The sequence below is a fragment of the Gymnodraco acuticeps genome, unplaced genomic scaffold (genome assembly GCF_902827175.1).
Source record: "Gymnodraco acuticeps unplaced genomic scaffold, fGymAcu1.1, whole genome shotgun sequence".
Lineage (NCBI taxonomy): Eukaryota > Metazoa > Chordata > Actinopteri > Perciformes > Bathydraconidae > Gymnodraco > Gymnodraco acuticeps.
The window spans coordinates 2599567-2627225 of NW_022990940.1; the positions used below are offsets into that span (position 1 = coordinate 2599567).

The window sequence follows — 27659 nt, forward strand, 5'->3', positions numbered from 1 at the left end:
GGGGTTAAATAAGGTTAAAAAGTGATTTCGGAAACGGAATGGATCAGAAGCATTATTGGAGGACGCGGATATAAGCAATTCAGCAATCGTTTGTCGAGGTAAGCAATGTTATGTTCGTATTAAACCTATAAGACCATGTGGTATTGTAATCAATGTAAGGTTGATGTCGCCTCCAGGCTGGACAACTATTCAAATAGTCTACAAAATTGACAAGGCTACCATCAATCACTATTAATTAAGGCTATTAATGTATTTTTCATCTAAATCATCTGCTAAAATATACACAACTTTAAGCATTGTGATTACCTTCTTTAGGTGATTCGTTTGTGCTGTTCGTTATTACGCGCGGCTTTGCCGCTTCAAAATCACAAGAACAGACAAAACAGCAACAGGAGAGACATTATGCACAGCAAGATGTAGATATTACAGTCGGAATGGGAATGGGAATAAACGGTTGCACACAAAAAGCTATGATCACACACTGTTAATTGTCACATACTCCTTATGCAAGAACACTTTAATCAAAGCAATATAAATACAAATACGTTACTTTTTTTTATAGGAACATTTGCAAATTCTGCATTTTTAGGTTCAGCTTAAAATATTATACTTTATGTGTGAGAAAGCACTTATTATTGCTCTTTAAAAAAACGGTAATTATTTTTCCAGATGGGCCTGTTAGATGAAGACATTGCCTTCCAATCCAACATACCTGTGCCACTGGATATAACCGTGGCTGTGGTCTACTCTATTTTTGGTGAGTAAACTCTGCAGTAATTCAAAACCATGTTGGTCTTATTTAATCTCTTAACAGACAGTAAAGAGTTAATAACACCAATATTGCTGTCAATACGTTTTTTACTCGTTCTGCTGAGGCTGAAACGGGAAACAGCACGGAACAAGCCAGCACACGGTGAAGCCTTGGAGCAGGGCCGACCCTAGACTTTTGGGGGCCCTAAGCGAGCTTTGGCTTGGGGGTTAAAAGCATCAATCTGGTGCACTTTGAGAGCAAAATTAAGAGATCTATGGATACATCTCTCAACACCTATTTGAAACAGAACTGTAAACAGATTTTTCTTTATGGATATTTTACAAATCACTCCCCACATAACTGTATTCTTATTTTGTCATATAGTATTTCATAACTGTTTTTCATTTATTCTCTCTGGCTGTCCATCTCATAATGTTCACATAGAAACTAGCTGTCAATAGGAATATCATTCAGAAGAATTATAATTTCATGCAAAACTGTCACAAAAAGAGGTTGCACATTTAAATTCAGGTGTTGTTATGGCAACGTCAGTGGCCAAACAGCCACATTTACTGCTGCAAATACGTTCAAACATGCTGTCGACACATAAAGCAGTGGCAACTATGCCACCATTTCAGCTGACTTTTTCTCAGAAATACTGTCACATAATGTCCAGTGCTAGGTTGATGCTTAGCTAAGCTAACGGCCCGTCCACACGGCGGCGTGTGTTGAAGCTTCAACGCTTCTGCCCATTCACTTTGAATGGGGTGACGTCACAGTTCCCCGAACTGCATTGTGGGATTGTTGCTTTGCTTTGCTCGCGTTGCTCGCTTCAAAAGTTCTTATGTCCATCTTCAAAAACTCTGAGTCCGACTGACAGTTTATTTTAAACATTGTCACAGCTCACAGGATAGGTACCTGTCATCCAATAAGACAGATGTTTATTTCCATTCAACTCTCTGGTTGGTCTGGTGTCTTGCCTCTGTTGCATTCACTGAACACGGGAAATTACAATCCTGCCGTCCTCTCTAGTGTCATGATGAGGTTCAGGTAAAGCACGGTTAATGTATTATATTTTTTACTCAATAATATAATACATGACTTTGAGAGTAGGCAATCTAGGCATATTAACATACTTATCACGGCGACGGTGTACTGAGATTATTATTTGTTTTCATTTTATTTTCATTTTTTGATTTCTTTTTGCTAGGGGGCCCTTAGTGGCTGCGGGGACCTAAGCGGCCGCTTATGTCGCTTAATGGGTCGGGCCGGCTCTGCCTTGGAAGGCATGTTAATTGTTGTATCTTGCCAGAGTTGTATGTATATGTATAAGTATATGCATCACTTCTATCAATATTTACTCTATTGATGTCTAAATCCTACTGTAAACACACATCAATATACAGAGCCTGTAGTGTTGCAGCATGTTTAAAGCACCAAATCATAATCTCGCCTAGGGCACCAAAATGTCTAGGGCCGGCTCTGTATATCTGGGCAATGTATTCTGAAAAACAACAACCTGCCATTCGGTAGTATTACTGGAGAAACGTTACATTTGAAGATAGCAGTGATGCACTATTAGAAGGTAACCAAAACATGTTTTAATGTAATACGTTTTTGAATTAATGTTCAGCTTAATGGAGTTTTATGACCATATACTGTAGGTGTGTTTTGCTTCTGCTGTAGTTCTCTTTGTGTCATGTGTCTGTGTCGTGATCAAAGCCATATAACTTCTGAGGCTGTCTCTGTGTTATGCTTTGCCTTTTACTACATGAATTAAAGAATCATCTGCAATTACTTGGTTCACACTAAGCAATGCTGGTTATCACTTGGGATAAGTAACATGTTTAAAAAGCCAGCAAGAGTAGAGCATTAGTTAGATTTTTTAAATGTATCCAACAGAAAAACCCAGGTGGATGTTGCCAAAATGGCAACACTGACACCCTATTCTTTGAAGCCACCTCCTAGGGAACTTTCTCATAGCTATATCTATTTGTATATGAACATAAACAACAACATATATGGCTTGTGTGTACACACTGCTGTCAAGCTATAACAGCGTGAGAAAGACTTCAAGGACGCGAATGAGTGCCTGTGAAAGACACATTTAATGGATTATTTTCCCAGATAATTATTTATTGATACCCACCCTAGTATTAAAAATGTATATTTATGTATTTATATGATTATTTAAAGTATCAATGGATTTGACCGTTTTTAATCATGATTTTCTTTAACACAAATACTGCCATTTTGAGCAGCCAATCCAGGTTTAAAACATGTGAGTCTATTTGTTCATTAGTCTAACAAAATAATAAATACATGAAAACTATACGCTATAATTAATTACATTGAAATCATTTGGTCTGTTTTCCAGGAGTATTATCACTGTTTGGCAACAGCACACTGCTGTACGTCTCCTTCAAGAAAAAACAACTTCTGAAACCAGCCGAGTACTTCATCATCAACCTCGCCGTCAGCGACTTGGGCCTGACTCTGTCCCTCTACCCCATGGCCATAACTTCAAGCTTCTACCACAGGTATTACATATGGCACGTACTGTAGCATTAACAGGCATGAAAACTACCAGAAAACGAGATACATTGATGTAAACCATATTATAAAGATTGTGTAGGTATAGCTTTTAAATCATACTCTCTTTCATATTTCATGGTTAATTTAACTATATGGTTGGTTAGGGGTATGATTGCCTGTGAGGTTACAGATATAGAGAGTCATGCTCATGCTATTCTTCTTTTACCCCTCTCACCTTCCCCCCCTTTGATCCCATAACCTCCTATGTAGGTGGCTGTATGGGAAAACAGTGTGCTACATATACGCTTTTTGTGGCATGTTGTTTGGCATCTGCAGTCTGACCACTCTGACCCTGCTCAGCATCGTGTGCTTTGTAAAAGTATGTTGTCCACATTACGGTAAGTTTTGAAAGAGTATTCTATTTCATCCAACACAATGACACAGCATTCACCATCACATCCCTAAGTGGCTGATTGTTGATTTATCTGTTCAACAAAACAAAATGTTAATCCCCTCCATTGCACATTAGCCTTTCTTTGATGACTGACTCAGGAGCTGCACTCACTTCTTGTGATGTTGGTTAATTCAGTTTATTGGACCCTTCTATTTGAGAATGAAGATATTGTGTTTTCCCGAGCACAAAAGGACTTCTATACATAACTCTTAATTATAGGCACTTTGTTTAGCAAACCTTATCTGAATAACTTCAACCATCGAAATATACCCTTTGAAAATGTGAGGCAGCAAAACAAAGATTTTATTGCATGAATTGTAAAGTCTTACTGGGTCTCCCACCACTGTATATTTACAGAGGTACTAATTTCATCACAACTTGACAGTAATGATGTCTGAGTAGATTAGACATTTAGGAGAAATATTATTATATTATATTCGGATACAAGCGGCCGAGATGGGTTTTCTCCGCAGGGTGGCTGGCGTCTCCCTTACGGCCTGTCCACACTACAGCTTAAAAAAAAGCTTGGAGCTGGGCATGTCTGAAGCTCGACCAACAACCAATCACATGAATCTCCCGCCCCTGACACACAAGCAGCGGTTTGATTGGCTAGAGCTTGTACTGGCATATGATTTGATTGGCTGACGCTTCCACCGAAAGCTTCAGAAGCTTCAAAAGTTGAACATTGCTCAACTTTTGCAGCCTGAAACGCCAGGAAAGCTCCGCTCTGCTTCCCACAATGCAGTTCGGCGAAAAGTGAAGTCACCCCATTCAAAGTGAATGGGCAGACGCGTTGGAAACCGTTTTTGAAGTTGTCGAAGCTGTAGTGTGGACGGGCCGTTAGGGATAAGGTGAGAAGTTCAGTCATCCGGGAGAGACTCGGAGTTGAACCGCTCCTCCTTCGCGTCAAAAGGAGCCAGTTAAGGTGGCCAAACCACCTCAACTGGCTCCTCCTTCGGGAGGTGTTCCAGGCACGTCCAGCCGGGAAGAGACCAAGGGGTAGACCTAGGACCAGGTGGAGGGATTATATCTCTTCGCTGGCCTGGGAGCGCCTTGGGATCCCCCAGTCAGAGCTGGTTGATGTGGCCAGGGAAAAGAAAGTTTGGGGCTCTCTGCTGGAACTGCTACCCCCGTGACCCGACCACGGATAAGCGGGAGAAGATGGATGGATGGATGGATTATATTCTCCAGTCCCCAACCTCACCATTGATGAATCACTTCCTGTGGGGGAGGAGAATAAGTGCAAGAAGCAATTTCAAGGACCATCTATACAGTTGTTTCAAAAAGCACAAATGGCAAGGATGCTGCCCATGAAACAATGGGGGCCAATTCAGGTCCAATAGCTGTGGTGCAATTACTTTTAATGCACTTTCTGAAGATCATTACAATTTCACTGAGGAGGCTCATTAGGCCGTAACCTTGGTAGTGGAAGCTTTCCTCTTGAAGATTGAGTGCCATGTTTTTTTCCCTTTGTTGCGAGCACCACCCACACTTGTTAAGACTTCCTTGATTCAGTTTTTCTATGAAGCATAAAATAGACCTATCATGCTATATTTGACAAATATATTGTATGACCTGTGAAGTTTTTTTTTCAAAATACCAAACAGATCATATATTTTAGCCATGCCTCATTTCGCTCTATTTGCTCTTTTCCAGCCCTGTTTTTGCAGGGGCTGATTCTGTGACGTAGCTTTAATGTAAATGAGCTGCAGCTGACCACGCCCCCCTGCAGGAGAGGGGAGCGTGCTCTGATCAGCTGCTGGGCTCTCAGAAGAGGGGGAGGAAAAGAGAGGCTCTGTCCTCCATGTTTTATTCTTATATGATTATATAGAGTCGTTATTCATTTGTTTTAAAGCTCAATAAATAACAAAGAAGACCTTTGACCGGCACTTTTCTAATTTTGTCCAGAAGATTTAAACTTTAACGGACATGTTGACCGGCGGAAAAACATCTAACTGAAACTCTGCCGCACTCTGCTCATTCCTTTGGAAGAGTCGGAGAGGTGGATGTTTGTCATCTGCTGGTGGACTACCGGAGAGAATTACAGCGAGGGAGGGATTGCATTGAATTACAGCAGCAGGAGCAAACGCTTGCCTCGGGGAGGGAGAAAAAGAGCCACAGCGAAGAATAAACAGAAGGGCAACCATGGCAACCATGCGCGGGAAGTCTTCTTTGCTGCTTTTGTGGCAGACTACAGCGCCACTTACAGGCCTGGCATATGTACTACATACTACATGTACTCCAGCGGTATCGAGCGGCAATGGCCGTGGTTGTGGCCCAACCCCCCATTCCCCTGATAGGTGGAGAGTTGCCCATATAGGCGGAGCACCCCTTTTCTGAAGTCAGACAAATTAAAATCTGTATCAGCTCCGTTGCAGCCCCGTTTTTAGAGATTTGGGTATGGAGGAAAAGGAGAGAGGGTTGTGTTTTCTGACACTTGGTGAGTTCCCTGACACACCGGGGACACATATTCATGTAGAAAAGACGTACAAAAGTGCATTTTGCATGATAGGTCCCCTTTAAGTGTTTGTATTTTCAAGGACAGAATCGGGAACGAAGTCTCAAACATAACAAAGCTGAAACAGTTTCATTTATTTCTTGTGTGACATCCTGGACTATATTCAGGATGGACAATAAAATGTGTGTGGCCCACAACAACCATCAAGGACTGTTGTGCTCCAATCAGTTACACAAGCTTGTTCGCATACTGAAAGGCAGCGTGAAGTGCATCTCCTCTCTGTGACTGCTCCATTGCAGTTGTAAAGGGGGCAGTGCCCTCAAATATTAAGCCTTGAGCTACCCAAGCCCCTGTAACTGTGACTAATATTTTCATCATGTTCAGAACATTTTAAATTGTCAAGAACCACCACTACAAGAAGAACAAATTGAATAAACATCGGGAAGAGAAACCAAGGACTCTGAACGTAAAATATATTGTTAGAATAAACTAACCTAACCTAGATGAAAGTATGATACTCACATTTGAACAATTAGCTAATATCCCCCTTTAAGTTAACTTTAAACATGTAGCTCTCAGATGCAGTCAGTAAACACTATAGGTGTTTCTTTAAAGGACGCTACAGTAGCTGTGCTGTTTATTGTAAGTATACAAGCTTTTGAAAATATGCAGATTAGGGCATATCTCTTACTACATAGAGAACCAGGGTTATCGAACAACCTACTTTATCATAGCATAATTTGTTTGGGTATATCAATAAATAATAATACTGCTTTCAACTGCATGAAAATATAAACCAAATGTTTTTTCCCCCCAGGTAACAAGTTTAACCCTGTCCACGGCCGTCTGCTCATTGCCTGTGCTTGGGTCTATGCCTTGTTGTTCGCTGGCTCTCCGCTGGCCAACTGGGGGAAATATGGACCTGAGCCTTATGGCACTGCCTGCTGTATCGACTGGCGCCTGTCTAATGAACACTCAACAGCACGTTCATTCACTGTGGCGCTGTTCATCTTCTGCTACATCCTTCCATGCTGTGTTATTGTGGCATCTTACTCGTGCATTCTGGTCACCGTGAATGTATCACGTAAAAATATGGAGCAGCATGCATCGAGGAAGACACACATGAGCAGCATCCAGACAATTATAATTAAGGTAAGATGATACACACCTCTCCGTTTGGAAATATTCTTTTGAGTACTGGCTTAGAAACTACATGTTCTTATGGTCCTTTATAGCACCATTGAATTGATTATGCCCTCATCTTTACTGTGTCTCTGCATCATCACACCCCTGGAGAGTGTTATTAATCCCCTGACATCAGTAAGATATTAAAGCTTCTGCTCGAGACAAGACTCCTGTGGAGATTTACTCACTCTTCCATATGTAAAATAAATTGGAAATGACCTAAATAGATCCGTCAGTGATAGAGGATCTATTCCGGTCAATATTAGCAGGAATTGGCTATGGAGATACTTTTATGCTTTTATCCCATGGCAATACTAATGTTGAGGTACAATGTTGTATAATGTTTTTATTAGGGATGCACCGAATATTCGGCCACCGAAAATTATCGGCCGAAAATGGTTAAAAAGGCCCTTTCGGCTTTCGGCCGAAAAAGGTAGCCGAAAAATATCACCGAATGTCAGAACAGGCTTACGTTGGTAACTTAACGTGTTGTTGTGATGACGTAATAAAGACGCGGCGACCATGCTCGCGGCTGGCTCACAGGGGGGGAACATTGACCTTTGTCATCGAGATTGCCCTGAGCCTTTAACAAATCGTATTAAATAATCTGATGACAGACTGTAAACAGAATAGCTGAAATTTTAACAAACTAAATAACTCAGTTTCCTCTAATCATTAACCCATGTTTGTATAATGTAGTTAACTCCGTGTGTTGCTGCTAGCATACATAACACCTGACGTGGAAACGTTACTCGTGGATGGGGCTACAGAGCTGCTAGAAAGACGGTCGAACCCGGTACATTCCTCCGTCTGCATGCGGTGCACTTTTGCTAAATGTTTAGACAAATTGCTCGTGCTTACATGCTAAACTCTTATTGCACTTATGGTAACAAGTATTCTCCACATCGAGACGGGTAAAGTTTAACCACACCTCGGAGCGCGTTCTCTCCGCCATCTCCGCAGTGTGCTCCGCTGCATGTAGCAGCTGCGTGTGTGTAAACTGCCCCGCCCCCTCGCACACAGACGGGGGAGAGAGATCTCGTCTGATCGAAAATACATCATAGACGCATTTGTTGTCTTTGCATATTAGAAACGAGTTGGCGACACTAAGACTGCGATCAGGGGCGGATCTACCGGGGTGGCATGGGGTGGCAACTGCCACCCTAAACAATAGCCTTGCCACCCCAGCTGCCACCCCAGTTGGCATCATTGTTTTGAAAGAAAAGTTGTGGCTCATCGGACATTTATGAGAGAAAGTCTCTAATGTCCGAGTGCAAGTGAATGCAGCACAAGATGCACGTCATGTAACCCCTCCCCCGGTCCTGGCGCGAGAGTGGAAATATGATTGGTGGCGAATTCATTTGACCGGGACGGCGCAAAACGAGAAGCGTTTCGGACCCAAGCACTGAAGGAATGAGGTAGTTGCGGTCTACAATGACAGAGAAGAGAATGTCAAGTTTGGCTGTACTCAGCATTGAATCAAAACGCACTACAGCTGTTGATCTTAATAAGTTTGTGAGGCATTTTGCTGAACAAAATAGTAATCGCCGCATTCAGCTGTAATAGGCATGCCAACTTGATGCTCTGCTCACGGATGACTCGATGAGAATAACAAACTGTTAAGATGATGACCTTGTATGCGTGTATATATTTTTTTCTTTGAGGGGGTCTGCCCCCAAAAAACAATTTTAAGTCCTGAGAAAGTAAAATAAGACGGTGTGTAAAACTACACTGCCCAGCCAACAGAAAGTAACCACTTTGATTTAACTAGGCCAGTAGGTAAGGACCTTCCTGGATAATAACTGCAGCGATGTTTTAGCTGAATACACGTTTTTTAACCCTAACTGATGCAGTTAGTCACTTCTTTAATGTTTGTTCTTTCTGATGTAAAGTCAAGGTTGTAACTGTATATCAATAATGATATAATTACTTGTTTTTCAAATTTGAAGGAGGGTGAGCAAGCATCTTGATGAACATTCATCATTAACTCCTCCAAAAAATATAGTTTATTCAATAATAAATGAATATGTGAATCATAACAGTGATTGACAGCTGATAGGAATAATATGATTGTTAATAGTATCATATTCATTCAGACAAACATCGATGAGACAGTTAATTAATGTACTTATTGCAATAGTCTGTATATATTTGGTACCCCTGCTGGTCTAAGAGTGAGACAAACTCATTCAGTTATTGTTCAGTTACAATTCATTAAATTACGTCTGCCACCTTGTAAGGCTTTACTGATGTGCCACAATAATATCACCTATGTGATTGAGTTAAAATATTAATATTGTGGCTTTCCAAGTTAACATTGATTGTAGGGGTGTAACGGTTCACAAACATTTCGGTTCGGTACGTACCTCGTTTTTAGGTCACGGTTCGGTTCGGTACGTTTTCGGTACAGCAGAAAAAATTATCACAAAACATTAAATATTTTTTTTTAATTATTATTAAACTGACTAATGTATTCAAATAAATACAAAATATAGTAAAATAAACATTAAGGTGCGGCATTTCGATGAACTGAAATAATCTGTATTTGAACTGTACTAGTACCTAAGCAGCCAGCTTGACATTAGGACTTGCTTTTCATTGTATTTTGTTGTTTAAAGAAAGATGAACTTGTCCACATTGCTTGCTGAAATGGCAGATCTGCTGGCACTAACAATGTCTCCTGCTGTGGAGAACACCCTCTCTAGGGACAGAGGTAGCAGACACAGCCAGGTAGCGCTTTGCTAACATGGCAACATAAGGATATTTGGCGTTTGTAATAGCTTTGGCTTGGTCTGAACTTGTTGCGAGTGGTGGAGGCTTACATGCTAGTGGGAGTTGGGTTTGCACTTCAGTCTTTTTTCTTTTGGTACCGGTGATATTCACATTCGGGTGATGCCTTTTCAAATGAGTGTGATGTATTGCCAGCCGCGTAACCAATGTTAGTTGAACAATGTCGACAAACAGCTTTGGTTCGGTCCACCTGTATTTGTCCGTCATCCTTGTACGTAACTGCGAAACCAAAATGTTCCCAAAACGGAGACTTCAATGATGCTGGAGGATTTTCAGCTCAACTTTATCTGCGTTCGCTATTTCCTCAAATTACTGAATACATTTGAACACATCCCTGTGACCAGCTCTCATAGTATGCCTCTCGTCCAATGAAATGACTTGGTCGCTCTATGATATATACCTGAGATTACTTCCAGAAAGTTGTTCTCAATTGTTTACGTTTAACGCTATATTCGTTCGGTACACACGTGTACTGAACCGAAGGGCCCGTACCGAATAATTTCAGTACGGGTACGTGTACCGTTACACCCCTAATTGATTGATATGATTGCGATTTCAATCAGCATATACTTCTGTCAGGGGATGCCACCCCTCAAAATCTCCTGCCACCCTCTTGCCACCCCATGAATATTTGTCTAGATCCGCCCCTGACTGCGATATAATGTTTTTTAGCAATAATACATGACATATATAAATGTACTGTATGCATTCAAAAGTGCTGAATAAATGTTTTATGGACCCATAATAGTGATTATTATTTAAGTTAAGTTTTGCCATAATCATGTCTATTTCCATAATCAGGTAGCTGAACAACATTGGTAAAAAATGTATACATTATATATATATATATATATTTCTATTAATCATTTTCGGCCTTTCGGCATTCGGTTTTCGGCCAACTGTTTCCTATTTTCGGTATCGGTTTCGGCCAAGAATTTCCCATTCGGTGCACCCCTAGTTTTTATAATTGTTATGCTATGACGTTTGTATTTTGTTTGCTTTGTATAGCCCTTTGAGGCTTTTCTTGGGATTTGGGGCTATAATACATTTTTATTTGATTTGATGGATAAGAAGCTAACGCTGCTTTTGATGATCGATGGTCATCATTATACACCTCTCTCCATAAGAATAACTTTAATTTAAACAGCTATGGATTAAAATGCCTATGTGGCCTTTGACTGATGCAAGTCAATAAATATTTCAGGTTCACCTTGTGCCTTTAAAGGACATGCCTTGTGATTGTTTTGTATGTTAGTGCAATAGTGCAAAAACAAACAATGATCATGATTCTTCAATCAAATACACTGTTTTCTCTTCTGTGATCTATTTCTTACCAGTTAAGTGTTGCTGTCTGCATCGGTTTCTTTGCGGCGTGGAGTCCGTATGCTGTGGTATCCATGTGGGCTGCCTTTGGGCACATTGAGAACATCCCTCCTCTGGCATTTGCTTTACCGGCAATGTTTGCCAAGTCGTCCACCATCTACAACCCAATCATCTACCTAATGCTGAGGCCGAACGTTCGCAAGGTGATACGCAAGGACCTTGGTACTCTATGCCACGTCTTTCTGAATTGCTTTCAATGCACGAAGGGGTCAGCAAATTGCTGCTCCAAGACAGAGATCAGGGTCCGAATTTGCTCATTGCACAGACAGACCAACCCATTCCCTTCATCTAACTACTCTGCTCAACCTCCTATAGAAACAATAAAGTGCAATGATGCTTTTGAATGCTTCAGACACTACCCTCAAATCTGCAGCATCCCTAACCCTGCCATTGACGACCCATCTAAAGTTCTAGACAATCCAATTCCCCAAACACAAAGGCAGAAGAATCAAAATGTGTGCCACAAAAAGTCTCTGCTGGCCATCATGTGTGCAAAAAGGACTTCAGAAATAGACAATTTTCACATTAATTTGGAGATGGTTCCAGGCCATGCAAAAGTCGCCTGGCCTTGATACTTATCTCAATTTACAATGTTTACAGAATATCTCTGGACTTAATTTGCAGGTTATGTTCTTTAAGATGTGGCATTACGTAATTTATATATTTCAGGAAATCTTGTTCAGCGACGTACTGTATGCTCCTTAAGTGTTTTGGCACACGCCATGTACTGTAGCTATTTTATCTTTTGTCACCCACTATGTTTTTATTTGTTAATATGACAGAATAGCATTTAAGGTTTAATGCAAACCGCATTTAATCATTTAAAGTGAATGTAATTTTCAAAAAGTTGCCCGGTTTGTAGCTTTTTTCAGATTTAAATAACATCTAAAAATGTCTCCAAAACCCTAGGGAGATTTAAGGTGTTGAGGAATTGTACCAACTTCATTTTAAATCAATATTTGATTACCTAATACATTCCTTGTAGCACTACTGGCCACATCCTCTTTCTGGATCTACCATTACTGTGTATTACTTTTTTTAAAAGCTAGATTTAGTGAAGTTTTCTTATTTTACTCTAACATTTGCATAAGCTTGGTCAAGTTGGACGGAGGGCAAGTTTCAACATAATTTGAAGCATACTGTTTAAACTTTGAGAGTTAATGAAGCCCATTTATTTTAATGATGTTTTCTATATAGTAAAATGGTTGAATCTGTACAAAAAATCATTTTAAGATAATATTAATTATGAGCCTGCAACAAAACAAAGATAATCTCATCTCTGTGATCAGGACTGTATGGATGTGGTTTGACTGACTGCGATAAAACCATATATTTTATCAGACTATGGTCCAAATATTGCTAAATGCATATTGGTGCAAACACCAATAATCAATTGAAATAATCAACACTGATTTAACTTTAATAATAATAATAATGACAAATGTAATGTGCGTGGGATAAAATGCAAAAATAGGTTATGTTGCAGAAAGCATTGCACATTCCTGACTGCTCACTACAAAGTAATAGTATATTGGATAAGTACAACACATGATACATGTATGATTTAACTGTGGATCCTATCGCTTACATTCAAATCAAAGCTAACGTTCTGCACTTTAAAGACATGGATAGTTGATTTGTAAATACTTGTAGACCTTATTAAGGGCTTGATATTTAGTAATCTGCTGTTCGCATTATCTTAGTAAAGCCTGGGTTAAACCTCAGGCAGTTGACTGGTCACTGTGGGTGTATGCTGATGATACAACTAATATCTGTTATTCATATCGTTTCTACACTTTGATACCATGAGTCTCACTGTTCTACACAGATTTGTCCTGGAAGATGGCTTTGCAGGAGAACAAAAATATAACTCATTTCAAAAGTGGTAAAAACATCCATCCCCTGTCAACCCTCGTATTGTTTTCATGTGACAACTGCAGGTTTACAGTTTATGGTGCTTGATCAATTATCTATGTACACACTGTAAAACTAAATATGGCAACATAATACTATTGTTATGGTTCTGCACATAATAATAGATAGACATAATAATGTCTATCTATCTGTATTATGTGAACCTCAAGTCATTATTTTTGTATACAATGAAAATAGGATGTCTATAGTTGATTTGTATAATATGTTTGTCACTACAATAGAGGGAAATGGAAGAAACACACATGAAACAAACAATCAATGCAATCCAATATGTAGCTGCAGATACATGTATTAGAGGAGAAAGATTATCAAGGTCATGTTGTTTGTAATATTTGTTGTTTGTAAATCCATTGTAAATTTAACGATGATAGGATTTAGGCATTCACTCAGGACCAAATATGAGACACATCAAACTTTAGTTTTTTAGACACTCACTGAATTATTACCCTCAAATTCTCCCGTGGACCTATTGCTACTTCATCTATTCCAAATATTAAGCCATGTCTTAATTGTCATGTAAAATATGTTGCTGTTTTAACAAAAGTTTTTAAATCGTTATTTAAATCAACAGGGTGCCATTTTAATAGCATGCCTCAATCTGATAGAACCTTGATGTAATTACTGTTAAGAAGCTAAAGCCTGCTCACATGTGTATACCAGGATATTATCAATAGTCATTCATGGGTTGAAAGGAATCATTGTTATAGTGTTTAGTGGAGATAATATTAAACCTACCTAGGGAAGGAGAACAGCAGTGGCTATCACTATAGCTCATCATCAGATCATCATCATCTGTAATCCCTTTCATGGAAGTTCAAACAGTATTTTTAATGAAAACAGAGAGAAAATTAATCTTCCTGTCAGGTGCATTTGGGGATGAAAAAATAATAGAATCCACTGTTTATTCGTCTAATGCTCAGGAAAAATATCTGCATACTACAACACACTGCCATGCCCATATTCAAACTATAGTCTATGTCATTGTATGCAGAGCCCTCTAGAGTCTAATGTGGGGTTTTAATGTTATCATAGTCTATATCGGATCAAAAATACATTATTATTGGCATTATTGTAAATGTCGACTTGTTCAGTTGTGATATTTAGTGTGTCCCAATCCAATACTCTATACTGCATAGAGTAAATACTTAATATTTTTGCATATTGTCTTTGCAGTTAGCATATGTATATCCACATACAGTACTTAGCTGTTTGTTCAATCAAACAGGAACCTTTAATAGTCTGCAATCTAAACTTCTAAATACATCATGACGGATCATTTAAAAGTCACTTACTTTGAAGTTCGGTTTTTTTGAAAGCTTTTCACAAAACAGTTTGTTACATGTTTCTGTCCCACTCTGAACACTTTTCCTCTCATGTTGTGTATGGTATCGTGGAATAAAAGTGTCAATCAAGAGAAAAGTAAAAAACAAACACATTTTTGAATAAGTATATGGAAATAATTCTCAGCACTCCCTTAGATTAAGGATGACGTGTGAAATTGGGATACACATATAGCGTATACTTGTAGTCTAAAGTCATTAGTTTAGAAGTGACAGCACTGTTGATGTTTTCATTATATATATATAAGCAGTTATATTTAAAGTAAAACCATCTGAAAGTGTGTAGTTCCATCCATGTAACACATGAAATTAATTTACTTTGGGATTTTATAAACATTTGTTCAGTTTATTTAGAATATCAAAATGGCTTTTAAAATACAACTGGTTTTGGGTAAAACTTGTTGAAGAAGAACACAGTGAAGACATTTTTTTTATCACAACATTTTGTAATGAAAAGGAACAAAACATAAAATCTTATAATTGATGCTATACAGTACATCACAGCAGCGTATCAGTTTAAAGACAATCTGATATCATGAGAGTAAATCCACACACTGATCATTCAAAGGAATAGCTCAATGCCAATTAATGCACCTTTACTGTGATTTGGGGAAATGTAAGAAGATAATCTACAGCAGGTCTCAAGCTGAAGGAGACAGACTTTATGTAACAGTCTTCAGCAAGAATTGAAACTGAGCAATCTCTGCATGTTTTTAAAGCTAGACTAAATTAAATGCTCGTTGATACTTTGGGCACTTGTAAATGTCTATAACTATGTAAATGTATCCTGTAAATATAATGTATGATGTCCTTTATTGTTTTAGGTTTCATGTGGAACCTATATGCTGCAGGTCTCCCTTGAAAAAGAGATCTACAGTATGATCTCAATGGGACCAATCTGGTTAAATAAAGGTTTGAAATGAAATGTTACTCATCTCATGAGTGTCTACTGATTCCCACTGGACACATGGATGACAACAAAAATGCAAATGTATTTGTGGACTTGTTCTGTCTTTCTGTGAATACATACCGTGTGTTTTCAGCTTCTTACATTCTTACAGAGTAGCTGACCCTGCATGTTCTGTGATTGAAGTCTTTCTTTTTGTGTTGGGATGGAATAAATGTTTACCACACACTATTTGATTGTCCCTAAATATGAGTTAATATTCACTTAAAGCTACAGTAACCGTGCACAAAAAAAAACAATCATAATTGACATTTTATATAAAAAACATTACTTTTGTAATAACTCTTGCTTAGACTTGTCTCATGTGTCAACTGTAACACATTGTTTGCAATATGCATAATATACTAATCATTCAGGCTATTATTGCTTTTAAAACTGATTTTGAAATTCCATATTAAGAAAAACCTCAAATTTGAACAAGCTTGTCTTGCTAGAAAAATGTATAGTCATTTGAAAACGTTCACAATAAAAGTCAAGTCCGGGTAACAATTTCTCAAAATGAGTGAGTACCAGAAAGTGAGAACGGTTCACAGGGAGCTGTGAGGATTTAAAAAAGTAACAAAGGAAACATTTCAGTGAAGAAGTCAAGTGAGCTCTTCAGTTTTCGCCATTTTCAATGCTTTGAGCAAGACACATGTTGCGAGAGAGAAGGTATTTCAAATGCGTCCCATAAATCAGAAAATAGTATACTTTTTGGTTGAGAGAGCCTTTAAATGTTGCAAATGGTTAATAAAATGTGACCATCATGAGCAGAGGGTCAGAGGTAGAACGTTTATCAGATCTAGGAGGAAGAACTGCAGGAGTCCAATATTTTCTGGATGACATCTATCTTTATGTGACCATCCAGAGCACGACAAAGCTTCCCAATAGAGCAGCCAATACTTCCCTCCTTCATTTTCCACCGATCCAGCATCTGATGCACCATTTCGGGGAGGCCGTCACGGAAACAGTCGTGCTCAATGGTCTCTATTTCCACACTGCTCAGACCCAGTCGCCGTGCACATCCCTTCCATTTTTTACCGATGTTGTCCCTCAGTATGTCCAGGTGACCCTCGGTCACGGCATTGTCCTCTGAAGGACAGAAAATAAACATATTTAAGGACGACTTCATTCAACACTAATGATAACTTGTTTTAAGTTTACCTCTGAATTTTTAACAATGAAATACCTTTGCTTTGGATTATTAGAAAACTGTTGTTCTCATCTGATCTCACATGCAAAATTGCAAACTTCATTGTTAACTTCACCATTTTACTGCTTTTGACTAACTACTAGAGACGGAAAAGATAACTGGATGAATCGTTTAGTTGATCGCCAAGAATGGTTCGGCAACTATTTTGAAAATTGGTTTTAGTTATTTTCCATTTATGACAGAATGTCTGCTTTTCATGTTTGTATATAATAGCAATTCCTTTGGACATTTGTTCAGATTGAAAACAAGACATTTAAAGATTCCATCTTAGGATCTGGAAATGTTGACATTTGACAGCAAAACCATAATATTCAATTCATTTTGATTGCAGCCCCAATTAGTATCCTATTTGCAAAATAAACAGTAAACATATAGACAAACTATCATCTGTGTTACATTAAAGGAAAATTCCCATGGTTTACCATATTTCAAAATGCCTTCTTTGATGGGAGAGTGTGCTGAGGCATTCGAAGGCAGAGACATCAAACTATTGGAGGCCTCGTGACCTCTGATACTCATCAAGTTGTTGCTCCCAATCTGGATCCCGCTCGCATTCTGAATGAAAAGAGATCCTGAAACAAGCACAAGGCAAAAAACATTAACACAGTCTCTCCAACATGTCAGTCAAAGCTGGCAGAGCTGTGAAAACCACAGGCATCTAGAGCAAGAAGAAACACTTTATCAATAAGACATGTCTGTTTGTACCTGGATCTTGTGGTGAGTAGCTCTTTGAGGGTGCTAGGAGACGCCCGGGCTTGATATCAGGAGCAGACGTATCCGACACTGGGTAAACTGGGCAGGACTGCTGGCGGTCATAGTGGGAGTGTGGATGTTGCTGGTTATATTGTGATAGAGAAGGGCTGCTGGCAGACATTGGAAAGTGGCATGGAGAAGGTATGGAGGAGTTCATGGAATTATAGAGACCAGCAGTAGGGCGATACGCCTCCTCCTGGCTGGTGGGCTGCACTGGCTCAGCTTTTGTCCATGATTGGACAGAGGATGCACCAGAAGGTTTGTCTGGTTCTGGTTGCTGGATAGCTTGATCTGAATTGCTGAAGTGGTTTTGCAGGAAAGGATTTGGGTTGCCTTGATAGATTTCAAGCTGGTTGTAGCTGCCATGTTTGTGGTACTGAAGCTCCTGAGCCAGCTTCTCCTCCAAAGCTGAAGGGCTTCTGAATGCCTTTGCGTCTGTCTGAAGAGGTTGCTCATATTGGATGTCATGCATGTCCTCAATGCTGGCTTCAACTGGCCCAGGTACACTTCTGTCTGAACTCATCAAGGGAGCTGGGCAATCTGCAAGGTGAGGAGAGATGTTAAAGCGATAAAGCTACTTGATCCCACAATGTTTATAGCTTTCTGAGCATCGAAGACAAAAATGTAATACATCCCGCACAGGGTGGACATTACAGTGTAAATATTATAATCAGCTCATCAAGATTGCCAACAGTACTCACCTGGCAAAAAACATTCCTGGGTCATTGACAGAGTTTTCATCTTCTCAACAAGTTCCTCTGGGCCTTCATATAATTTCTGCATAAAAATCACTCAGAAATGTTATCGATATTGCCTTGTTTTTTTTACTTCACTTATTTTAATTTCACTGTGTACAGAGGATGAGATTGTTACAATAAATCATTAACATATATATTTACCCTCAGCTCCTGTAAATCTTCCTCTACAAGAGGTTCAAGCTTTTCAATGTAGAAAGGCATCAGGAAGTCATATCCCTCTACAAAAAAAGGGAAAGATAGGAGAATGATTTTCATTCAACAATATAATGATATCAGTGTTTAAACATATATTCAAATTAAGCCTTGGATTGTAAAAAAAAAACAACAATGAATGATTTTAATGTTATTTTCTTTGCATCTGAACACATAAGACTGTCATTTTCCACTGAGCCACCTTAGACCGCATGTTAATGTTTTTACTCCACACACACAAAAAGCACACCTTTAAATGTTGGCCTTTGCACCGGATTGTGATCCCAGCCCCTCTTCATGAGCTGAAGGATCTCTACAGGCGTATCTTCTGGAACAAGGTTCTCTGCAGGTCGGTCCCCGTTACGGACGCACTGGCTGATGTGTTCTTCACTCCTTGCATCTAGAAACATATCATTTACTTTAAGGGTTCTGACAATAACCAGGCAGTTGATGTCTTACAAACAGAGCCTTGTTAACATTTATTATTCATTCGAGCATTATTTGGCATCCCAACTCACTTGCATACGGCTCCTGCCCTGTGACGATGACCCAAACTACGATTGCAAAGCTGTAGACGTCAGACTTCTCAGTGGAGACTGTGTGTATACTCTCCAAGTGCTCAGGGGCCATGTAGCTCAGTGTCCCAGCCGCTCTCGTCCCTGCTGAGCGCGCTTTACGACTCCTTTTGCTGGACTCCTCCTTTGTGAGTTTGCTCCATGTCAGGCAGGTGGCCAGGCCAAGGTCTGCAATCTATGAAACAAAGACATTCGGGATTACCGTAAATGTACATGCTTGCTGTCAGAATCACAAATAGGACCGAGTTTGTGATATACCTTGATGTGAAAATCCTTGTCAACTAAAATGTTTTCCGGCTTGATGTCCTTGTGTATGACGTGTCTCTCTGTCAGGTAAATCATCCCTTCCAAAACCTCTAAGACGATTCTGCACTTGATGGATAGTGGCACGGAGACCTGGGAATAATTAAGTGCTTTTATAATTCAAGTCATATATAAAAAAAAAGTTAAGCCAGCCAACTATGGATGGAATCTGCTCACCGTCTCTAGCATGACAGACAGATTGCCTCTGGGGAGGAGTTCCATTACTAGCGAGCAGTCTCTTTCTTCCATGATCACACCCAGCAGCTTCACCACTCGTTCATGGTTCAGGCTGGCCATGATGTTCCCCTCCTCCAGCAGCGACTTTTTATTCTCCCTGGACAGTACAGTATTAGTAAAAAATAGTAAGAACCAGATATCCGCCTGACAAGAGGCAACTCCATTTGTTGTGCAAAATAAATTCATTCCAATATATTGTCATCATGCACACAGTGAAATACAGATTTAAATTGAGTAGGTATCACTATTTGGAGATATTAGGTTTCAGTTATGCATACCTTGCTATAAATAACAGTAAAATCAGAATCTGAAATGTCCTTTTAAGAAATCCAATTATACGGCTACAACACAAATATAATTTAGTAGATGTTTTTTTTAAAAGAAGGACTGTGAATGTAAATCAACACAGAATTTGGTATTAAGGCATTTTGTCTGAAAAAAACGGATGTTGGACCTAGACTACATCCGCATTTCAAGTATTTTAATTTGTTCCTGTAAAAAAGGAAGTTCGAAAATCTGAGCTTCTTCATTATGCACAATCTGGGTAGGCCATGGCCTACCCAGATTGTGCATAATAACTCAGATTTTTAAACTGTATTGCAATAGTTTATCTGGGATTACACAATATTTTACACAGGCAACATTCTTCCATCAGTACTGTATCTAAGGACATAATACAATTATCCTGTCAAAAACATTATCAGTCCACTACATGTTGTAGAGAGCCTGACTGGGCACATGATGCATGTTACCATTGAAGCAAGGGGGAATACCCAGCAGACCAACAATGCATTCAGTAACACAGAACTTACTCGTTGCGAATAGGGCCTGTATACATGGTCTTCAACACCACCTGGCCGAGGGTTACATGGTAGCACAGGTAAACGTCTCCAAACCCTCCATAGTCCAGGGCCTCTTTTCTGATCAGATCAGCCGATCTCATTTGAAAAGAAGACTGTGGCGCGGTGGCCATCCCTGGTAAAATAGCACAATAAAACAGCTGACCGACACAAGAAACAAAGCACAACAAAGCATAACACATTTCTAAATTGCAGAATAAAGAAATGTTTCATGGAGAGAAACTGGAAGTCTGACGCGGTGACTCAACCATCCATAACGATCATAACACTTTGACAGGCTGAAGTTAAAAGGTAACGCGTAAAGTTATCCGACAGTTTGAGCAAAAATAACTTAACCGTCGAAATGTTTACCAAACTCTTCACCCGACGAACAACATTATACACCACATCCGCTATTAATACAAATTATGGAGTAAAACCCACCGAAAAAGAGCTGGACAAGCTAAGCAACGCTGGGGCACTTGTAGTTCCGGGATTTCCGCGACGTCCTCTCTAGAAGCGAAACTCTTTGGACATAAGAAACTACAAACAGGCTAAAAAGTCGATACCAGATCAGGACGACCAACAAACTCAGATAGATATTCATGTGTACAAAATACAAACCAAAAAAGCACCGAAACACCCTATGAAAGTAATGAAAACTAAAATTCAGGATACAATGTTAAGTTATTTATCTCAGACTTTGTTCATTACAAGTAATTTTTTGAGATACAAATTCCTCGAGCGTCATTGTAAATATTGTTGCATGGCAAAGTCGCCACCTACTGGTGAAATTAATTATCGCAGACTAAACCACCTTGCATTTCCCTGTAACACTAGCTATTCAATATATTGTTACCTCTATACAATGACCAGCTGTATCAAAACACAATTTGTCATCTAAGAGAGCAAAGCTTTACCAGAACCAATGAGGAAGAGACATTTATATAATTTTGAAAGAAAACATTTCACAGCAGCCAAGCTAAAAATGCCCTAGCTTTATGCATAAAACAAATAAACAAGTTCATTGATAAAACTCATGTTTATGTGAAATTGAAGCAGGAAACCACTTGAATTGTAACCCCTTCCAGCGTAGGCGATGTATGACATGAAGGCCTACATCTTGGGCAGCCTATCTGTGAACGCCCACACTAAAAATTCCTCCTGTTGCAAACTAAAACCACCACAAAGCAGTTTCATATTTACCTGTATTGTAGTGTCACGTTTTTCTGAGCAACACATATTTTTGTTTCTCTATCATTCATGTTTATTGCTGGTAATCTTCAGCTAATTTAGAAAACTATTCTGCTGTGCAGTGTATCGAGCTTTGTGATTAATGAACAGAAAAGTCAGTGCATTTAACATTCTGATTTGTGTGGAAACTACTTGCAAGTTGTTTAATAAATGGCTATAGGACTAATTTTGTTAAGGTCGCATTATCAGTCAGCTTTTCCAATAATTATTTACAGAAGTCCATGCAATAAAACAACTTTATTATCAACAGCACACATGATACATTTCAGTTATTCAACTATGAGATTATGGCTATTTTAGACTAATAGAGACCAGAATAACAGTATGATTGATATGGAGGCGCGATGTATCAGCATTGAGTGGACTGATATCCAGCCCACTTCATATTTTACAGCTCCAATCATGGTACAAGAGGCAATTGCGCATGTGGAGCAGTGTTTAGTAGGCAGACACCTTCTTTTATAGTCTGGTGGTCACACACTGCCCAGCATAGCAACAACAGATCACCAGGAAGTTAAACCACTGTCGCCTGCGGTGTCAACGTGCTGTCAATGTGGGGCAGTGGGTAGCATTACTTCCTGTTGATGTTTTAACGTGTTTATAATCAGTACAGAACAGCTGCCATAATTTCTCTGTTAATAGCACCCCTGAAGTTACCCATGCTGTTGATTGCTTCTTAATTTATCTTATTGTGGATTGAGGTGATGAGTCACCAGAGTTGATAATGTGCTACAATAAGACAAGATAGATAAGATAAGATAGTACTTTATTGATCCCAATTTGGGAAATGTTTGTGTTGCAGCAGCATAAAAAAAGATATGGCATTGATGTGTAAACACAGCTGTTATCAATACATTTTATTATTATCCAACTCTTTTGAACCTGTCACAGCCATTCGAGTGAGTCAACATCATGGATGTATTAAGAAAACGGCTGCCATGTACAATGCTAGGCAGGGCCACCCTTGGCCAACTTGTGGCCCCACGACGTGCAAAGTTATATGATATAATAGCACGGATGTTTACACTGCAATGACAAAATGTGTACTGTGAATTGAGGCTTTACTGTAATGGTTATTAGGGGCCTTTTTTGTTTTGTTTTTGGTGGCAAAGTGAATATCATGGTCCTAAGGAACTGGCACTGGCCTGCTGCCATAGAGGTCTTAGATTGCCTGCCATTTTTCAGGATAGATTAATGGTTCAATCTTCCTATCCTGTGTATCCCTGAACGTTGCTGTCCTTGTATCAGAAAACTACAGTTCCCAGCATTCAACGCGTGCTTGGGAAGCAGTGCTCTGCTTTGCTCGGAAACGGAGCTACTGTATTTGTACCACTACAGTGGGTTTGGGAAGCCGTCAAGCCGCTGGATAAGCATTTTTAAACAACGAGGAAACACAGCGTGGCATTTCTTTTCAATTAGACGATCTCTCAGCATGGGGAATGGCATCAACAAGGTACGACTCTCATCTGTTGCAAGAGACTAGCGCTGAGTTCGTATTCCTCAGTGTTTTTGAGAGTAATTAAGGCGATTTCATTTTACCATAAAGTCTTTGAGATGTTTATGGAAAAAAAGTTGCGTTTATTAGATTGGCATGAAGAAATTAGAAATAATAATTAAATCAATGTAATTTATGCTTTATTACTTAAAGTGGTGAATATTTAACATAATGGGGATTATTTTACTGATATTGTGGTAAAAATAATCTCGTCAAAAGCTCTGAAAATTTCGATTTCTAATTATCACTTCATATTTTCAGGGTGTCATTTGAGTCAGCTGTTTCAAATTCCCTCAGCTGCTGCACCTCCTCACTATGATGCTTTGACCATGTCTGATTCTGAACTTGATCTCTGTCCTTCTATACTGTAGGTCCTGCCTGACTTGTACTTGGGGAATTTCAAAGGTGTGTCTAATTGTTTTTTTAAACCGTTTTATCTTAGTTATGACCCCCCCCATACCAATTGTATGTGATTGTGTTGTTATTTCTTTGTGTCAGATGCCAAAGACCGAGAACAGTTAGCCAGAAACAACATCACACACATCCTGTCAATTCATGACAGTGCAGCTCCCATCCTCCAGGTGAGAAGCTCATCTACTTGTTATACATCTACTGTAACATCTTGTTCCCTTAGTTTGCATCTATATTTCTCATTAATCTCTTAAACAGAGTGATACATCAAATGAGGAGGAACAGATCTGATGGGCTGAGCCCCCTCTTGGTGAATTAGTACAGTGAACATGATAAGATAACTCATTGTCCATCCTGTTCTTGAGCAAACAGTTGTCAGTCCCGAGTGAGTGAGTAAACAGTAAGAAGGAGTTTCATACTCATGTGATGGTTGAAGTATCAGGAAAAATGCCAGTCAACAACAGTTGGTTGGGTCAATGTGCTGATTTGTGTGCCTGCGTGGGTTTAAGAGTAGGCGTTTGTTTTTGCTTCAGCCACTGTGGATTGTGCTGTTTCGCTTCATTATTTTTTCTATGTAATGGATTTTGAGTAGGTTTGCAAAAAACTGCAAATACATAAGAAGCTTCAGTTAAGGGCTGGGCGTTAAGACAATTAAGTATCACACCATTTTCTATTATACTATTATTTTAATACATTTATTAATAGATAAGCATGAATAATGTGGATATTTCTTTCCCAAATAAAAAGCACAGCCTGTGCTCACCACATAGCCTTCAGTGATATTTATTACCAGCTGTTTGTTATTCTGTGTTAAAATTCATCAGAGTAAGTGACTGCTGATGGGTAACTATAATACTTTTTTCCCTCAGGAGATGACCTATCTATGCATTTCAGCAGCTGACTTGCCCACACAAAACCTGTAAGTACCAAAATGTGCAGCACAGCAACAAGGCACAGAACAATGAAAGGCTGAGGCAGAGAGAGAGTACAGCATGCATTTGAGGCTGCACTGTGTGGGTGTCTGAGGTTCATTTCTTTCAACCTAACGTGTAAATGATATGCTTTCACAAGCTTAACATTAAACTAGACTTATTCTCTAAACTCGAACACAGCTGGATTCAGCTCTTTGGTGCATGGTTGTTGTTGTTTTTTAATTGACATGAGGACATGACATTCCCAAATGCATGCTAAGAAAAATCAAGGGTGGTGCATGTATCACAAAATGATACCCTGATTTAGACACACATGCCAACACAAATCTTCTATGGCCAAATTCACATATCAGACGGTCTTTCAGCAGAAAGGAAGTCCAACAGCTCAGTTCTGCAGCGCTGTGTCTCTATTTATACCACTTGCACATGCACATATTTCTACACACGTACTGTATGCACGCCGATGCCCTTGTCACCCTTACTCCTCCTGTTGCGTAATACCTCTTACATTCACACTGCGAAGTGTTTGAAACCTGTTGTGCAAAATATGAGACCGACTTTCTCAAACCTGATATGAACACACCCCCATCCTGATCCATCCAGGATAAGACATAAAAAGAGTTTGACAAGTCAGGTGCAAAACATACTACTGGTATGTAAGAAAAACTGTTAAGCAATCCACCTTTAGTGTCAGTAAGGACAAAATAACCACACATAGTCACCGCTCTTAATAGTAGTTCTTGCTGTGATCTCATAATGATTTATTATGTTAACATACTTTATTTGCTTCACAGGACTCAGCACTTTAAGCAAAGTATAATGTTCATGCACGAGTCCCGCCTGAAAGGAGAAGGTTGCCTCGTTCACTGGTGAGATTAAGACTGCTTGTTATATCTATACTTCAAAGATTGATTCAAGGTTCACTCACAGGAAAGAGATGCTACCCAAAAGCTGAAACAGATCAACCAAGTACACAAGTGAACTCATGTGTAACTGCTGCACAGAGGGGATTACATGATAAGCAAAAGCCTATTCTTGAACTTCCCGAAACAGAGTACAGTAACAAGGCTGACCACATTGTGTTTGTGTACTGGGGTAGCTGACCATATGTTCACAGGGGAAAGTTATATTCGGTTAGACTGATGGTCTTCTCAGAAATACAGGGGAACAAGAGGCTATTTATAAACATCTGCATGTTACCGTTGATTTGAGTATATTATTAATTGAGTTAATACTTTATATTTCTTTAAGATGTTTAAAGTGTTCATCCGATCAGTTTCCACACCATATTTTACCACTCAGTCAATGTATTTTCTCTGTCTATCTGGCATCGTCAGTAGTCTGGTTGATATTGCCTAATGCATATTTTAATCTTTAGATATTTACTACTGTGACTCTACTGTGTATTTTACACAATCCTCCTATACAAGGTGGTTTAGTTCTAGTACTCATATAGTATATTTACATGTGCATTAGCTGCCTAGTTTTTAACCGGGTGTAACCTACTTTAAGGGAATGTTTACATAAGTATTTCAGTTTTACAAAACCAGTAGGCTTATTGACAATTCCTCAAACCAGGATATGATATGTTACGTGCACAAAACATAGCCAGAATATAGAACAGTACCAAACCCAATCATGTCCAGGATGATTATGTGCTTTTTACACACTTTACATATTCAAAAGAGATTACAGTTTGGGTTCATTTCATTATACTTATTGTCCATTCATCTATGCTTCCAGTTTGGCAGGGGTGTCCCGCAGTGTCACCCTGGTGGTGGCTTATATCATGACGGTGACGGGACTGGGCTGGCAGGAGGCGCTGGCCGCAGTCAAGGTGGTCCGGCCCTGTGCTGGGCCCAACAGGGGCTTTCAGCACCAGCTCCAAGAGTTTGAGGCTACTCAAGCCAAACAGGTCAGTGCTAGGAACAGGAGAGAGTGCACCATCAGTGTCTTCCATTTCGTATGTTTCTTTTACAAGCTGTTATTTCTTTCTGCAGTTCAGAGAATGGCTACAAAAGGAATATAAAGACAACCCTTTCAATGATGAGGCCGATCTACGTGAGTTGCTTGCAAAGATGACTAAAGCTGATGGTGAGAGCGTGGAGAAAAAGGCCTGTACTCCACCTGGAGGTATCTGATCAGATATGTTTATGAGATATTTTGCTGCTCAGCCTGGAGGATTACACAACCATCTGATGCTACAGTACTCTTGACCTATCTGGAGAGCTAATATGCTTTAGAGAGGACTACTGACAGGAGGTTTATCGCCGTTGGAGTAATCACAAAATATTATGAACACTAAGAGACAATTAACATGTTACAGCACATATTCATTTTTAGTATGGTTGATGTTTCTGGTGATGTTGTTTTTGTTAATTTATGAATGCTGTGTTTTTTGTACTGTGTCACGATAATTTCCAGTTGAGAAAAATAAAAGGGGTACACTAAAACGCTGTGGTGGGTTGTCATATCAAAGGTGATAAGAACACGTTGTGTTCACATCTCTGTTTCCTGGTTGTCTTCCTGTTTGTCTAATGTGCAAGGTAAGTCACGCGTGGTGACATCCAAAACACCAAGAGCACATTCTGTAATCACATGATATTTTATGACTTACTTACTTGCTATAAAGCATTAAAAAAAACATACATTTCAGAATGATAAGAGATTTGATAGTCTTTAAACTGTAGATAACTGCAGGGCATGCGCATTGATAGCCACTGGAGGGCAGTAATACTAATGTAGCCAAAAACTAATGTTCGGATTCAACCATGTGTCTTTTGACTTTGTTGGTTCCTCATGCCTCAATTTAGTTTCCCCCGTATAACAGAAACAAAAACGAATCAACAGTTGTCACTGGAAATTTGACTGCACGTGTAGGCTTTTAGCAAAACAAAAAACACGTGGGGGAAATATTTTA

The 27659-nt window shown here is 39.3% G+C and overlaps 3 protein-coding genes across 3 annotated transcripts; 2 read left to right on the forward strand and 1 right to left on the reverse strand.

Moving 5' to 3' along the window:
* Positions 1–669: 669 nt before the first annotated feature.
* Positions 670–12336, forward strand: opn7a (opsin 7, group member a). Its single transcript, XM_034234701.1, has 5 exons — positions 670–757; positions 3129–3291; positions 3557–3684; positions 7016–7350; positions 11511–12336. Exons 1-5 carry the CDS (start codon positions 670–672, stop codon positions 12126–12128), a joined length of 1332 nt encoding a protein of 443 aa, XP_034090592.1. The 3' UTR covers positions 12129–12336.
* Positions 12337–15156: 2820 nt separating this feature from the next.
* ripk1l (receptor (TNFRSF)-interacting serine-threonine kinase 1, like) lies at positions 15157–21353 on the reverse strand. The gene is made up of 11 exons (XM_034234400.1): positions 21092–21353; positions 20621–20783; positions 19749–19905; positions 19527–19664; positions 19212–19443; positions 18944–19093; positions 18643–18719; positions 18445–18520; positions 17696–18283; positions 17413–17562; positions 15157–16869 (listed from the first exon to the last, which is right to left on the reverse strand). The coding sequence occupies exons 2-11, from the start codon at positions 20779–20781 to the stop codon at positions 16580–16582; spliced, it is 2019 nt and encodes a 672-aa protein (XP_034090291.1). The 5' UTR covers positions 20782–20783; positions 21092–21353; the 3' UTR covers positions 15157–16579.
* Positions 21354–23202: 1849 nt separating this feature from the next.
* On the forward strand, positions 23203–27192 carry dusp22b (dual specificity phosphatase 22b). The gene is made up of 7 exons (XM_034234595.1): positions 23203–23354; positions 23768–23801; positions 23895–23977; positions 24677–24726; positions 25534–25608; positions 26483–26654; positions 26740–27192. Exons 1-7 carry the CDS (start codon positions 23334–23336, stop codon positions 26878–26880), a joined length of 576 nt encoding a protein of 191 aa, XP_034090486.1. The 5' UTR covers positions 23203–23333; the 3' UTR covers positions 26881–27192.
* Positions 27193–27659: the final 467 nt, after the last annotated feature.

What these genes read in the sequence shown, in the direction of transcription:
- ripk1l (XM_034234400.1), bottom strand. Translation starts at nt 20,781, where the DNA reads ATGGCCACCGCGCCACAGTCTTCTTTTCAAATGAGATCGGCTGATCTG. An exon ending in ACAAGGATTTTCACATCAAG is followed by an intron (nt 19,444 to 19,526) that starts GTATATCACAAA and finishes TTTGTTTCATAG; the next exon opens with ATTGCAGACCTTGGCCTGGC. An exon ending in AAGATTTACAGGAGCTGAGG is followed by an intron (nt 18,521 to 18,642) that starts GTAAATATATAT and finishes ATTTTTATGCAG; the next exon opens with AAATTATATGAAGGCCCAGA.
- opn7a (XM_034234701.1), top strand. Translation starts at nt 670, where the DNA reads ATGGGCCTGTTAGATGAAGACATTGCCTTCCAATCCAACATACCTGTG. An exon ending in TGTGGTCTACTCTATTTTTG is followed by an intron (nt 758 to 3,128) that starts GTGAGTAAACTC and finishes TCTGTTTTCCAG; the next exon opens with GAGTATTATCACTGTTTGGC. An exon ending in AGTATGTTGTCCACATTACG is followed by an intron (nt 3,685 to 7,015) that starts GTAAGTTTTGAA and finishes TTTTCCCCCCAG; the next exon opens with GTAACAAGTTTAACCCTGTC.
- dusp22b (XM_034234595.1), top strand. Translation starts at nt 23,334, where the DNA reads ATGGGGAATGGCATCAACAAG. An exon ending in TGGGGAATGGCATCAACAAG is followed by an intron (nt 23,355 to 23,767) that starts GTACGACTCTCA and finishes TCTATACTGTAG; the next exon opens with GTCCTGCCTGACTTGTACTT. An exon ending in GACTTGCCCACACAAAACCT is followed by an intron (nt 24,727 to 25,533) that starts GTAAGTACCAAA and finishes TTTGCTTCACAG; the next exon opens with GACTCAGCACTTTAAGCAAA.